General features: G+C 58.7%; 1 protein-coding gene across 3 annotated transcripts in view; it reads left to right on the top strand.

Moving 5' to 3' along the window:
• Positions 1-13,233, top strand: part of EPHA10 (EPH receptor A10) — a 38,590-nt gene extending 25,357 nt beyond the window's left edge. For 2 of the 3 annotated variants that reach the window (XM_032877304.1, XM_032877302.1), the window contains 11 exons: positions 1,254-1,425; positions 4,935-5,043; positions 8,067-8,128; positions 8,285-8,410; positions 9,073-9,258; positions 9,953-10,014; positions 10,227-10,430; positions 10,718-10,867; positions 11,053-11,246; positions 12,052-12,207; positions 12,335-13,233. In XM_032877304.1, coding sequence (XP_032733195.1) covers positions 1,254-1,425; positions 4,935-5,043; positions 8,067-8,128; positions 8,285-8,410; positions 9,073-9,258; positions 9,953-10,014; positions 10,227-10,430; positions 10,718-10,867; positions 11,053-11,246; positions 12,052-12,207; positions 12,335-12,449 — 1,536 coding nt within the window. In that variant the 3' untranslated portion in view covers positions 12,450-13,233. The remainder of the gene's footprint in view (positions 1-1,253; positions 1,426-4,934; positions 5,044-8,066; positions 8,129-8,284; positions 8,411-9,072; positions 9,259-9,952; positions 10,015-10,226; positions 10,431-10,717; positions 10,868-11,052; positions 11,247-12,051; positions 12,208-12,334) is intronic. The other variant, XM_032877303.1, reaches the window with a different exon arrangement.
• Positions 13,234-15,086: the final 1,853 nt, after the last annotated feature.

The raw sequence follows: 15,086 nt of genomic DNA, 5'->3' as shown, positions 1-15,086 counted from the left end.
AGGAGGACACGTGGAAGGAGCTGGGCACGTAGTCACTGCTCACAGAGGGCTCAGTGAACTGATACCCCAGGGGGTCAGATCATAAGAGACAGAGTCCCGAAGCTGAACTGGGTGGGTGCTCCAGACCCCAAGGGGGTATGAATTTGCAGGGAACTGAAACCCTTGAAAAGAGGAGCCTATGCAAAAGGAGCTCGGTTTGAAAGCCTTCAGGGGCATCGCAGATCCAAGTCCTGGAGGCATGGTGCTGCTCATCTGCCCATGTCTGTGCACACCAGTCCCTCATCCCCTGCTCAGGGGCTTACTCAGGGCATCTGATGGCTGCCCCGCCCTGCCCCTGCCCTTCCAGTCTCGCTGCCTTTCCCTGGGTCGTTCGGATACCTGGAAGAGAGATTCCAATTGGCCCAGTTTGGGTCAGAGTCTGCCCCATTCCTGAATACCATGACCAAAGAACAGGGCCACATGATAATCAGCTGTGGGCATGACTGGGGCTCTAATAAGGTGGGAGGGTGGGCAGAGATGAAACAATGGCCACATCTCCAGTACATGCCATTATCAGACGTGCTGGGGAGCAGTATGACATAGAGATAAAGCACGGGGCCCGAAGGAATCAAGACGGTGTCTTGATTCTGATCCTTCCTTGATGTGACCATCACCTATAAAAGAATGAAATGCTACTGCGAGCACTGTAGGTAGCGAGGCCTCTGAAAGGGTCTAGCACAGCAGCTGGCAGTGAGCCAGCCCTCACTCCATGATAGCTGCCACTGTCCCCGCTGTCCAGCCTCAGGCGAGTCTCTCCACCCCTCTGTGCCCGATTCCTTGTCTGTGAATCCGTGCCTTGCAGGACATCATGAAAACCAGATGACAGAGAGAAGGAAAAACTTTGTGAGCTGACAGGGGCCAGGTAGGTGTCAGGGATCATTCCTATGAGGCATCAGCCCCAGCTCACCCTTGGGACCATCAGGCCCTGATGTCCGTCCCCAAGAAGGGGGATCTAGCGTCTTCTCTAAAGTTTCTCTTACTGTTCTTAGCCAGAAGTACCACTGAGTGTAGGAGGGAACTTGGGTGCAGAGAGGGGTTGGAGAGCCTGTGGAAGAAGCCTTTGGGGCTCTCCCCACATGGTCCCAGTTGGGCTTTCCCACCTGGTCCATGCTCGCCTCAGGGTACTTCTCCAGCCCCCTACTCCTTGCCCCTCATTCTTCAAGTTGCTCAGGTCTGGTGCTGGATCTGGGCCTTACTTCTTGGTCCTTCCTCAGGGTCAGAGTGAGCAGACTTACTCCACGGTGAAGACAGGGGCACCTGCGGTCACTGTCACCAACCTGAAGCCGGCTACCCGCTACGTCTTTCAGATCCGGGCAGCTTCCCCAGGACCCTCCTGGGAGACCCAGAGTTTCAATCCCTCCATTGAAGTGCAGACCCCAGGAGAGGGTAAGTGATGTGTATGCGGGGAAGGGTTGGGTAGGGAGACCAACTGGGGAGGGGGTGGTTATCCGTGCGATTAAGGGAACCTGCAGAACAGTTTAATTATAACCTAAATAATTTATGAATTTGGAATCCACCACCAAGGGCCTATTCAGTGACATGAATTAAATGGGGGGCCTGTCCTGGGGGAGCTCACGGGAGGGGCTCATGAAGAACCATAAGCCACATTTCAGCTGGGGTCTCCCAGCCTCCCAGGACCTCCCGTGTCTTGTAGAAACATCCCGTGCCCTCTCCAAGATTCTTGACATTTTTTTTGGGAGGAGCTGTTGTCTCACAGACACTCCTTGCTCCAACGGGTAAATTCTTTCCCATTCTGCTTCCTTCTCTCTGTCCTGATGGAGACTCAAACATGGGATGGGATGCCGTCCCTTTCCCCACTCAGCCTTAGAGTGAGAAGCACACTTCACTGAAGCTTGGGGACACAGAGGAGTTGCACCACAGCAATAAACAAAACAAAACATGGCGAGCTGTGCATGTTCTGGGGGGGGGGGGGATTGTATGGTATGGGAACCATTTCCCCAACAAAGTTGTTATCAAGACAAAACAACAAAACAAAACAAAAGCTGAACATCAGATACCCTGATTCTAAAACAACACTGGCTTGTCCCCCCCCCCACCCCGCCCCCTTCGTGGTATTCTGCTATCTGCTTCCTCCCTTCCCCTCCCTCCCCTGGCTTCTCTCCCCCGCCCCACCCCCAAAGTCCCTTTTGTGATGAGAGAGGAGCAGCTCTAGCTGTGGCTTGGGCGGTTTTGCCTGCTGCTAACCCTGCCCTTGGGGTCTCACCTCTATCTACCCTGAGCAGTTCACGAAAAGTATTTTCCTGGACAAAGGCAGTTCGCCCTAAGAGGCGTTCTGACACCAGCTGTCAAGATAATAATTCTTTCCAACCTGCTACACGAGTCTAATCCAAGATAGGAAGAGCTCGGAGCCCAAAGGGAGGTGGAGATAAAATGTGGAGGGAGTTTGGGTTCTGGGAAGAGAGACAGCACTTCTTGCTCGAATGCCTGTCTGTGCCAGGCCCCGGCCAGGTGCTGGCAGGAGGGGATTAGAGCTCTGTGTTGAAGGCTGGGGAGCATTTGAATGTGTGGAGATGGGCAGGGAAGGCACGTGGGGTAGACGAATCCATCTGAACAAAGGCTCACCGGTTTGGCTGGAGTGAGTGCAGTGGAGGCGGGAGCTGGGATGGGCCGATGATTTCTGTTCATTTGGTGCTTCTCAGTGAGTAGACCCTGCTTGGTCCCCCGGCCTCCTTGGCTGTTGCCCAGGCTCTGGGGGAATTGGTCTCCCAGTCTGCGGAGCACTCCTTCTGCTGAGCTGTGACCCTGACTCAGGAGCACGACGAAGGACCCCATATCAGCTACCCATTGCTTATAACAGATTACCCCAAAGCAAGTAGCTGTGAACAGCCAACACTTGTTCTCTCATGAGTTTTGTGGGTCAGGCACCTGGGTGCTGCTTAACTAGGTGCCACGGGCTCAGGGTCCCTCCCAGCTGTGGTCCCTCAAGGCTCGGGTTCTCGCTGGCTCTTTGCCAGAGGCATGGGGTACCCTGCCTCTTGGGCTTCTCCCTAGAGCTCTTCGTCACCCAGGAACGCGATTCTTTCGGAGACTGTGAGTGAGAGAGAGAGAGGGTGCCCAGGACAAGCCTCAGGCTCCTGTCTGTGACATCCCGCCCCTTCGGAGGCATTCTCTTCATTAGAAATGAGTCCCCATGTCCAGCCCACGCTCAAGGGGACTGAATACCAGTTTGGGGAATCCAGAGGGGCACATCTCGGAGGCCACCTGGCACCATCACCCCGTCTCCGTTTCCGTGTCCACGTGGACATCTCATTTCAGACATTTCTCAGCAACTCCGCCCGCCTCTGTCCTGGCCAGACCCTGGGTCCTGTTCCCACCTCTGGAACCATGGGCTCTAAAATCCCCTCATTGACCTTGGCCTTGTTGGCCTCTAACTCTCCTTTCCTCCTCTTTCTCTTGTCACTTGACTGTGCATCCTCCTTACAGGCCTGGGGATCCGACCTCATCTCCGAGGCTGTGAGCCCCTCCTGGCCCCATGTCACCCCAGCCACCGCGGATCCTCCCCGGGGAAATGCTCTCCAGCCGTGTTGGTTCCCACTCCCTGGACACTGTGCTGCACCCGCCCTGCTCATCTCAGAGCCTGGAGCCGGGAGCCGGCCTGAGTCCTGTGTCCCACACCTCGCCTAATCTCAGCTGAGTCTCTGGGGCTGCGTGGCATCTCCCCCACTCTAAGTAGTTTTCCCAAAAGGCCTCCTCTCTCAGGCACTTCCTGTCCATCCCTGCTCCCGACAGATGCCTTCATCCCTTTCCCCTCAGTCAGGATCTCTGTCCATTGTTCTCTGTCACCCTCAGGATGAAGTCCCTGCTCCTTGGGACTATTTGAAGGGGATTTAGCTCCTTAACTCATTAAATGTCAGAAGGCATCCCAGGCCTTTCAGGTGCTGTCCACCTCCCCCCTCCCTTTCCCTTTTTCCTCCTACTTCCATCCAGCTTCACATCTGGACCCTCTCAGCCCCCACACGGTCTGTTTCCCAGCCCCACGGGATGGCTTGCCATTTTCCAGACCCAGCTTGTGCTCCCGAGCAGCACCAAAACCTTCCCGAGCTCTGAGGCCCGGTGCAGATGCCACGGCTCTTCTGTGAGGCCTTCCTCACTGGCTTTAGGAGGAAAGGAGCCTGTCTCTGCTCAGCTGTCCGCTTCTGTTTTCATTCTATAGTTGGAATTCTGTTTCTGTCTTCCCCACTGGTCTGTATACTTCCCGGGGCGGGGATTCTGACTTATTCATCTCCGTCTTCTGAGGGCTGGTGGCAGCCTGTCATACAGGTTGAATGGAGGGATGGACAGATGGATGGATGGATGGATGGATGGATGGATGGGATTGGGAGTCTGGGGTCCTCCTGGCCCCTCTCTTGGGGAAAGAGTTCACAGTAGAGGCTTTTGGAATCAGGTTCGAATCTTAGGTTCACCATGTATTAGTTGTGGGACCCTGGGCAGATTGCACAACTTTTCTCAGTGTCGGTCTCCTCGGCTATAAAATGGAGACACCACTACCTTACTGGCTGGTTGTGACCGTGAGCGGCGTCATTTAGTTAAGGCACGTGGCACAGTATCTTGAATGGAGTAAGCGTGCATTTGGTGTTCCCTTACTGTGATGCCAGCCGGTCTGGTTGGGGCTAGGGAGCTGCAGGGAGAGGCTCTTCCCCCTGCAGAGCTCCATTAAGTCAGTGCCCAACGGAAAGGCACAAAGGGAGGCCCAGGCATGCCTGTCTGGACCCTGCGGGGGTCCTCTCTCTCGCAGAGCTGGACTGCAGGGAGAGCAGGAAGCTCCTCGTGCCACTGCAGGCCCTCAGCTGCGGGGGGGCGCAGCAGGGGCAGGGGTCGGCCCTGGGGCCTGGGGCAGGCCCTCTGCCTGCCTCAACCGTGTGCTTTACCCCCAGCTGCCTCAGGGTCCAGAGACCACAACCCTGCAGTGGTCATCACCGTGGTGACCGTCTCAGCCCTCCTCGTCCTGGGCTCCGTGTTGAGCTTGCTGGCCATGTGGAGGAGGTAGGTGGCTGGTCTCAGCCGGGCTGACTCCCAGGGGGTTGGGTCCCTGGGCACCCTCATGTGCATCACAGTCCCTCTGTCTGTACCTGCGTTTGCACATGTGCAGATCTGTGCATGCAGACATCTTGCTGTGTAGACCGAGGCTGGGCTGGCGAGCTCGCAGCCCCTCCCCCCACTTCCCGCTCCTTGCGGCAGCAGCCGGCACCGCAGCTGGCTCAGCCGCTGGGGGATGAAGGGGATTTAGCTCCTTAACTCATTAAATGTCAGAAGGCATCACTGAGGATGGAATCAAGCCCCGGCTGCTCCAGTGTGATTAGGATTCTCCTGAGGCGCTCAGAGGCCCCCAGCCCTGGCCCGCAAGGGATCCTGAGGCCCTTTAACACAGGCAAGGGGAAGAAAGGCAGAAATTGTGTGTGGGAGGGGGAGGACAGGGAGGGGAACTCATACACCAGAACCCTCCACCCCCACCCCCAGCAGGAGGACGTTTGCAGGAGAGTGGGCAGAGAAAGGGAATGCGAGGAGGGGGAAGGATGTGGAGCTTGAGTTTGGTTCAGAGAAGATTCCAATTCTTTTGCACGCGGCAGAAACCTCATAGCATGTATTTCTGCCTTCTCCCCAGGGCCACACTCTGCTGCACGCAGAGATACGAGGCTGGGGCTGAGGTCAGCAGACTTGAGGGGTGGAAAGTCTGCATGTGATGGGCTGGCGGGTTGGGGGGGCACGGTGCGGGGTGCAGAGGAGAGTGATGGCTGCTCCGGGAGCTGCATTCCCAGCTCATCTCAGCATCCTGGAACTGCCTGTGGGCTGGAGGGGCAGGGAGCATTCACACGGCACTGTTTTCTTGGCCTTGAATGGAGCGCTGAAAGTGAGGGGAGAGCCTTGGCCTGGGGGTTTGGGAGCCCCTCTGCCTGGGCCAAGATGGTAAGGGAGGCAGGACGGGAGTCGTGAGCTCCTTTCTGGTGCTTAGATGCCCACACTGGACCTGTTAGGAAAATAGGACAGGATTGGACAAGAGCTGAGAGCCTCTTGTCCTGGCTGGGAGCTTAGGGGTGTGAGGAGCTCACCTCTGGGGAGGAGCTGTGCAGGACAGGGTTAGCCGCCCAGGAGCACCTCGGAGCAGATGTGCAAGGGCAGGTAGAGTAAGCCAGGGCTCACTCTCAAAACCTGCTCAAAATCCAGGGGCACAGAAACAAGGAGAAGCTGCCCATCAGGTGCTGATGGGCTTGTCCAGCTGGCCGCACGGGCTGACGGCTCTCAGGGTCCCTGCCGTACTTGCCCTCTGCAGGGTCTCCTCCCCTCCGCTCTCCCTCCCCATCCCACCCTGGCTCATCCCACTTGTCACCAGAGGGTGTCCGTTTCTCTGCCCCTCCTCCATCCATTCGGCCTTGCTCCCTTCCTCTCCACCCACCTTTCCTGGATGTTGCCCTCATTCGTGGGAAGTCCAGTCACCACACTGGGTGACTTCAGTGACCCTTGGATAACCTCCCATCCCTTGGCTTCTTGGTCCTTTGACTTGCTCAGTCCCAGGGACCTTCTGTTCCGTTGCACCTCCGCCTCCCTCTCCCGTGTCCTGCCATCGAGCTGGCCATCACCCCAAATACTGTGTCCGACTGGCTCTTCCACTTACGCCCTGCAGGTGCACTGTCCTTATGGCTTGTCCCCTTGGCCACGTCTGCTGCACCTGCTCCTTCGTGCATCCCCAAGTCTGCACACCTGCCTGTCTCTGCCCCCATCCTCTCACCTCCCTCTGCTCTAGAGTAGGTGCCTTCCTCCTAGTCCATCCTGCTGTGTTGTGTACCCCACCCCTTCTCACCATCTCAGGAGCCCTACTATTTGTAACGTCCCCCTCTGCCCCACATAATAGCTGACATTTAGTGAGTGCTTTGTAAGCTCTGTGCAACCCTGCTGTATTGGGCGGGGCTGTCTTTATCCCGATTTTATTAAAAAGAAATCTGAGCCCACCCAGCCCTGCTGCTACCAAGTGCAGGAGCTGGGAAGCCAGTTCCTGCATGAGGTTCCAGAGCCCGTGCTGCTAACCACCATCGTGACTACTTCAGCTGCCTTTCCCATCCATATAGAAACATCTCCCTAACTGCCCCCTTCTCCGAGCCTCCATGCCATCACTCTCCCCTGAACCACTTTTTCTTTCCTTCCTTCCTGTGCCATGGTCACCCCTGATTTTCCTTCTGCTTCCCTTTAACTCGTGATCTCCTCTGTGGCCTCTTTCTTCTCTACCTGGTCTCTGAATGTCGGGGTGCTCAGACTTGTCCACAGTCCCACTTCCCAGGCTCTGTCCTCTGCCTGGACGGTGCTCACAGCTCCCCAAAGAAGACGTCTTCTCCATCCGCCCCTCATTTCTAACTCCCTACTCCACACCCCTCCCTGCTCACCCCGTGAGCTCTGCAGATTCCCACCGGCTCAGCGCGAACCTCTCCTCTCCCCGTCCTGGTCGATGGCACCACCGTCCAAGGCTGGGCAATCCAGAACATGAGAAGTCATTCCTATCTTCTCCTTCCCCTTTCTGCCTTCCAGCAGTCCTGTCACCTAAACGTCACTTGAGTCCTCTTGCTTTTCTCCAGCTCTGTGCTCCCCCTGCATCCCAAGGCACCACCGCCAGCTCCTGTGGGTGCAGCCCAGCAGGATCTTTCTAAAAGGCAGCTTGAGTCATGGTCTCACCTGCTCAGCAGTGCCAGGGGCTCTCCTCCGGGCCAAGAAGGCCCTGCCTCAGGGCAGCTTGGGTTCAAAGTCAGGGGTATGGACTTGGGTGCCTCTGGAGTTGCAGGAACGTGCATTGCGTCTCCGAGTGAAAATAATTAGGAATGGGGATGGGGATGAGGGGTTAGGTCTGGGGTTAGGGTTCTGTGTCAGCTGTGGGGAGGATCTTTCAAAACAGGACGGGAAGGTCCCTCCCCAGGGCTCAGATCTTCCTGGCTTTGAAGGGTTAAGGAGCTGCCACCCTGGGTGTGGTGAGATGGGCGGGGCTGGGGCTGCCTCCATCCAGGAATGCCTCTGTGCCTCCCCAGGCCCTGCCCCTATGGCAAAGGAGGTCAGGACGCCCACGATGAGGAGGAGCTGTATTTCCACTGTGAGTAGTCACCTGGCCCCTGCTTAGCCCTCTTCCTTGCTGTCCTTCATAACTCCGCCCCCTCCCCCACCCCCGGGGCCAAGGAACCCCTTCCCCTCCACCCCCCCACTCCCCACCCCCAACCCTGGCCCATTTCTGTCTCTCTCTGCATTCCAGTCAAAGTCCCAACGCGCCGCACATTCCTAGACCCCCAGAGCTGTGGGGACCCTCTGCAGGCTGTTCATCTGTTTGCCAAGGAGTTGGATGCAAAAACCGTCACCCTGGAGAGGAGCCTCGGAGCAGGCAAGCTGGGCCCCTGGGAAGCCTTGTCTGTCCCAAGAGCCCCCTCTTCCCTACCCTACCTCAGCCCCCCAGGCTTTCCCCATTTCTGGAGCCCCTGCCTTCACCCCAGTCCCAGCCTGTCCAGGAGGCCCCAGCTCCACCCCAGATGGGACCTCTACCCACCAGGTTCCAGGGAAGGAGATGGCGGAGGGGGTCTGTGATCCTGCCTTCCTACCCTCTCCCCGACCCCACGGTCACCGAGACCTGCCCACCCTAACCCTTTCCCCACTGGCCTCTGCAGACTGCCCCTGGTGGGAGTGTAGTCCCAAGCCTTCATGGAGGGGGCAGTGGGGAGGAGAATTCACAGACTTGGGGACCAGACACCCGTGAGTTCTAGTCCTGGCTCTGCCGCTGACCAGCTGTGTGACCGAGGGCACATGGCTCTCCTGCTTGGAAAATGTTCCTTGTCTATGAAATGGGCATGAGAACTGCCTCGTCGGGGGGACTGTGAAGCCCATGTCACGTGGCTGATTCTCAGTTTACTGTGATTTGAACTTGGGAGCCCCGAGCCCCAGGCCAGAAATGGCCCGTGATCCAGAAGCTGCTCTCTCCACTACTCACCGAGCCTGGGTTGGCCAGGAGGTGACCCCCAGAGGACTGTCTGAGGTGCTCTCTTCTCACAGGGCGGTTCGGGGAGCTGTCCCTCGGCTGCCTGCAGCTCCCTGGCCGCCAGGAACTCCCCGTGGCCGTGCACATGCTCAGGGACGGCTGCTCTGACTCCCAGAGGCTCAGCTTCCTGGCTGAGGCCCTCACCGTGGGCCAGTTCGACCACAGCCATATTGTGAGGCTGGAAGGTGTGGTCACCCGAGGTAGGGCCGTGTGTTCTGCAGCTATGGGGGTGGAAACGGGGTGGAAGGTGGAGTGCTCCTATGTCCCCAGGCCCTTTCTCCAGCCATGGGAGGGAGTCCCTGATCTGCTCGGTATGGAGAGAAAGCCTCAGCTTTTCTTTCACTGACTCAGGGAGGGCCTTTTGACCTTGAATGACCTTTCTGACCTGTCATGGCACTGTCGGGGGGTGGATGGCTTGGACCTTGGGTGATTTTTTTTTTTTAAAGTCCATGATGAGTTTTTTTCTTTAAAGATTTATTTATTTATTTGACAGAGCTAAAGAGACCACAAGTAGGCAGAGAGGCAGGCAGAGTGAGAGGGGGAAGCAGGCTCCCCGCTGAGCAGAGAGCCCGATGTGGGGCTCGATCCCAGGACCCTGAGATCATGACCTGAGCCGAAGGCAGAGGCTTAACACACTGAGCCACCCAGGCGCCCCTTGGGTGATTTTTCTTAGTGAACTTATTGCAGTTCCTAGATCTTGGTCATTGTCCTCCTCCCTATGCCCCCTCTTTTGTTCTTTGGCATAGAGGGTCCTGGGTCATGCAGGAGGGTGGCCCGGTTGGGGAAACTTCTTTCTGGCCATCTTGGCCCAGGCTGGGGCCCGGGTTGGGGGAGCATGTGTGCACGTGGAGGGGAGCTGGCAACTTAGCATGTGTGTCCCCCTGCCTGGCACAGGAAGCACCTTGATGATTGTCACTGAGTACATGAGCCATGGGGCCCTGGATGGCTTCCTGCGGGTGAGTGGCCAGGGTCCCAGGCTGGGGGTACCGCTCACCATGTGAGTCTTCATCCCTCACTTTTCTCTTTGGTGGGACTTGTACTTGGCCTCATTCCCTAAAAAGGGGCCCCTTGGCCAGGCCTACCTGGTGGGTCCCAGGGCAAACCCAGAGATGGGTATGTGACTTCCCTGAGGTCCCACAGCCCCCAGAACTGAGTGTTCCTCCCACAGCGGCATGAAGGCCAGCTGGCGGCCAGGCAGCTGTTGGGGCTGCTGCCCGGGCTGGCGTCAGCCATGAAGTATCTATCGGAAATGGGCTACGTTCACCGGGGCCTGGCGGCCCGCCGTGTGCTGGTCAGCAGCGGCCTTATCTGCAAGATCTCTGGCTTTGGGCGGGGTCCCCGAGACCGAGCAGAGGCCGTCTATACCACCATGGTGAGGATTCCCTTCTCCCAGGCGGACCTGCCCATCAGACTGCACCAGGTTTCCATCACCCACTCCCGCCCTCTGCCCTGCCTGGTCAGGGCCACTCTCCCTACGGCCCCGCCCCTCCCCCCACTGGGCCCCGAATAAATGCCGGTGTGGGCATCATTGTGTGCCTTCCTGAGAGGTGCCGCTGGGAGGACGGCAGGTGGGGCTGGATCTGGGCTCCATGGGGTGGGGAGGCCTGGGTGTGCTTGGGCCAGTCCCTTCCTGTCCCTGACCTGCTTGTGTGTCTGCAGAGCGGCCGGAGCCCAGCGCTGTGGGCCGCCCCTGAGACCCTTCAGTTTGGACACTTCAGCTCTGCCAGTGACGTGTGGAGCTTCGGTGTCGTCATGTGGGAGCTGATGGCCTTTGGGGAGCGGCCCTACTGGGACATGTCTGGCCAAGACGTGAGTGACTCAGCCCCCAACTCCCTGACCTCTGCCCATTGACCCTTCACCTCTCAGCCCTAGGCCCCTCTTCACTGTCTCCTTGCTCCCTGTCCTGCCTGGTCACATCCTCCTGGGGGTGGGAGCTGTGTGCATGTGCTGGAGGGACTTAAAGCTTCCCATCTGCCCCTCGCCCCCATGCCCAGGTGATCAAGGCAGTGGAGGACGGCTTCCGGCTGCCCCCGCCCAGGAATTGCCCAGCCCCCCTACACCGGCTGATGCTTGACTGCTGGCAGAAGGACCCTAGCGAGCGGCCCAGGTTCTCCCAGATCCACAGCCTCCTGAGCAAGATGGTACAGGACCCAGAGCCTCCGAAGTGTGCCACAACCAACTCTCCCAGGTATAGCTGATGCCCCATGTGTCCTGGATACACTCCCACCCACCCGCCCCAACCACCAGATACAGCCAACCTCTCACCTCGCCACGAGTGGCCTCCCAACATGGCCCGAGCATAACTGCCCCACCTGCCTCACACCTGTCCCTCCAACTGTCCCCACCCCCCCTGTCTCCCCCCCCCCGTCCCCCCCCCCCCCCCCCCCCCACCTGCCCCTCCCACCTGTCCCACGCCACCTGTCCCACCCTTACCTGTCCCACCCCACTCGTGCCCCCCAACTACTCCCCTACCTGTCCCACCCCACCTGTCCAGGTAGGACTGCTCACGCAGTTGCCCTGGATAGATCTGCTACTCCTGCCTCAGACACATGGATGTTGTCCTCCATCTTAGTCACTCTACTTGTCCTGGGTTTTGCCTCACACGTCCCAGTAAAATGACCACCGACTGGGTGAATGCGTGTGGAAATAGTTCTAATGGGTCTGTAGTTGCAATAAATAAGTGAAGTGAGTATTGTAGTTGTCCCAAATATGACACGGGTCACCCCCCAAATCATCCTAGGTGTGTCCTACCCCCCAAGACTGTTCCAGATACTCCCAGTACCTTTAGCTGGCTCAGATGCAACCCGTTCTCTACCTACCTGCCTGCGTATCTTGAAACCCATCCCTGTTCTGATGATGTCTCGTACTCCGTGGGGCCAGGTCCGCCCTGGGGCTCGGTTGCTCTCCCCTTCTCCTGTCCTTTCTCAGCTGGCCTCTCCTCAGGAGGGTGGCCAGGTCTGCTGTTGACTGACCATAGCTCCTCTGCCCCCCAGGCCCCCCACCCCCCTGGCGGACCGCGCCTTCTCTGCCTTTCCATCCTTCGGCTCCGTGGGTGCATGGCTGGAGGCCCTGGACCTGGGCCGCTACAAGGACAGCTTCACTGCCGGTGGCTACGGGAGCCTGGAGGCCGTGGCTGCCATGGCCGCCCAGTGAGTTAGAGGAATGTGTCCGGGAGGCCTGAGCCTGTCCCATTTCTGGGCCCTTCCCTGTCCCAACGGAGGGAGGGAGAGCAGAAGAGGGTTGGAGCCAGTGGGGTCTGACCAGCCCTTCTTTCAGGGACCTGGTAAACCTGGGCATCTCGTCGGCAGAACATCGAGAGGCCCTCCTCAGCGGGATCAGCGCCCTGCGGGCATGTGTGCTCCAGCTGCAGGGCCAGGGGGTGCAGGTGTGAGCTGCGCCGGCCCTCGGGGGCCGGACCCCAGCCCTCACAGGGACCCTGGCCCGCCGTGCCCCAGCGGGGTCGGAGTGAGCGCGTGTTCCCTGCATTTGGGGCCTGGACTGTGTCTGGGACCACAGTTCCCCTCCTTTCACTGCCTACTCCTCCCATTTTCCCTGGTCTGGACCCCTTGGCTGACTCAGCCCCCTGGCCAGAGGGTTCAAATCCCTGGGGAGAACCCCTGAGATAACACAGGAGAAAATGCAAGGTCCCAGAGACCATGGCGGGTGGGACGGAGAGGGAAGATGTAGCTTTAAATTGCCTGGTTCGTGTTTTCCTGTCTTCCATACCCACTGGGGTCTGGGGCCTACCCCAGTGGGTGCCCCTTTTCCCCACAGACCTATTGGCCAGTTGGCAGCATGGGTCCCTAATAAGCTCCCAAGAGACCTGGCAGGGACCACCGCTTCCTGGCCGCCTGTCCTGAAGGGTCCCAAAAAGGCGAGGTCCTCAGCTTCCTGCACGAGGGCTCGGCCCTGTCTGTAAACTGGTCCCGGGGCCCAGGCAGCAAAGGTGGTGCTGAGCTCTGGGCCTGGACCCTAAGGGCCCCAGACTTGGAGTTGATTTCTGCCTCCCCTGGCCTTGGGCTGGGAGTTCAGGGTAAGGGAGAGGGTCCTGGCTAGGCCATTAAGGTTCTGGTGCTCCCCTGAGGCCCAGTGAGGCCTCCCCTTTGCATTCCTTTTATAAATTCACTGGCCTGGACATGGGAGACAAGCATGAGGGGAGAGGCTTTCTACCCGAAAGACCCGTGAGCATTGCTGTCCTGCCACGGGGGATGGTGAAGATGTCCTCAGGGTGGACCTTCTCTCTCCGACAGGCTCTGAGCCACACTGTGCAGAGAGGAAAGATGGAGGCTGGCGGAGGAGTGAGGGCCGGGGCTGGGGTTGGAACCCACGGGCCTACCTCCCAGTCCGGGGCAGTCCAGAGGTCGGCTCTGGAGAGAGAGTCCCTGGTCCTACCTGTACCCCGTGGAAGCCCAGTGGTGCTCTGAGGTGACCACCTCTTGCAAGCGCTGTCTCCTGGGCGCCACTCAGCCTCCTGGGGGCACCTTTGCCCTCTGGTTTCTGTGGGGCTCCAGCAGGAGCGGCCACACTGAACTAACTCCAGAGTTCCTTATCCGGAAGGGCTTCCCGGAGGTGGTGGTGATCGTGAGGCCAGGGCTTTCATAGGACGGCAGGAAGGCAGCTGGGTCTGGACAGGATTCCAGGGGCTGCGTTTGTCCAGGTCTCCCCTGCCATATGCCTACTCTGGGCTTGGCTGTGGGGTTGGGGTCGGGGGGAGGAAGAGCCGAGGGGGAGACAAAGGAGGTGGATGAGACATCGAGCTGGCCCATGGAGGGCTCAGCCTAGGTGGGGAGACAAGCTCAGGCACTGAGAAGGATGACAGGGGCGCCGTCCAAAAGTGTTCTGGGCCCCACAGGAGACCTCTGGGTCTGTGGGCCGGTGGGCCTGAGGGGAGGTGGACACTCTTGTGATTTGTGTATATGGAGGTGTGTCTGGAAAGGCTTCTTGGCTGAGAGGCTGATGCATAAGTTGAACAGGCTTTGAGGGTAGGAGTGGGGGCATCTCTCCTTGGGGTGGGTGGAGTTTTGCACAGGCCAAGATGGAGGGCCTAGGACAAGAGGCATCCAAGCAGAGGGGCTAGCATGAGAAGGAGCCGGAGGGTGGATGATGTCGTGCATTTTGGGGAGCACCCGCGGTGGGGGACAGTGCCTCACATCAGTGCCTTTGGCCTCACCCTGCCAGCAGCAGCTCATCTGCCCTTGAGCCCCTCCCTCTGCTCCCCACCTCCTAGGCACCTGCCTTAGTGACTTTGAGGGTACCGGGGGAGCTCGAGATGCTGCTTCCACCCTTGACAGGGCTGGAGGGTATGGTCCCTTGCCAGCTGCCCTCCAGGCTCGCCCCCTCCCCCCACCCAAGCTTGGAAAGGACGTGGTGGGGAGGACCAGTGTCCCGTCTTGGGTGGAGGGAGGCTCAGCCCCATCTCCAGCACATCAGTCATGCTCTGAAGGCCCAAGTTCCCTCCCCATCCCCCGGCTGTTCTGCAGAGGGGGCTCCTGGCTGTGCTGGCAGGACTTCGGTGTCCAGGGTAGACCCCCCTCTATGGAGGAGTGAGGTCCCAGAATCCTGAGGGGTCCCAGACCTCTGCCCTGCATGAATGCGGGCTGATGGCTCTCTGGGAGCCCTCTACAGATCTATTTTTATATGGAACTTGTTCACTGGACAGAGGGAGGTGGCCTGCAACCCTCCGGCTCCCCCATCTGAGCCCATTTGGGGAGGGAAGGGGCTGGTGGTGGGGAAGGGGGTGGTTCCTTTGACTAATTCTGGAGATGTTTTTATATTTCGTGGGTTCTATATGCAGGACAAAGTAATAAAAACTTGTCTGTGATATGGTATTTCTTTCAGTGACAATGGCTTACCATTAAGATCTTATGTGGGGGGGTTTCCACCATCCCCCACCCGCCGTGGGGTGTCTCCAGAGTTGTGTCTGAGGTCTCTCTGTGTAGACATGAACTGAACGGCCCTTGGCCATGAAATGTCTCCCAGTCTAGGGAGGGTGGCCTGGGAGCAGAGAAGGAGGTCTCAGAAGTAGTAA

This window comes from Lontra canadensis, unplaced genomic scaffold (genome assembly GCF_010015895.1).
Source record: "Lontra canadensis isolate GAN:19392208 unplaced genomic scaffold, GSC_riverotter_1.0 scaffold60, whole genome shotgun sequence".
In the NCBI taxonomy this organism is placed as follows: domain Eukaryota; kingdom Metazoa; phylum Chordata; class Mammalia; order Carnivora; family Mustelidae; genus Lontra; species Lontra canadensis.
The sequence above is the reverse complement of the archived record's forward strand: the minus strand, read 5'-3'. Positions and strand labels throughout refer to the sequence as shown.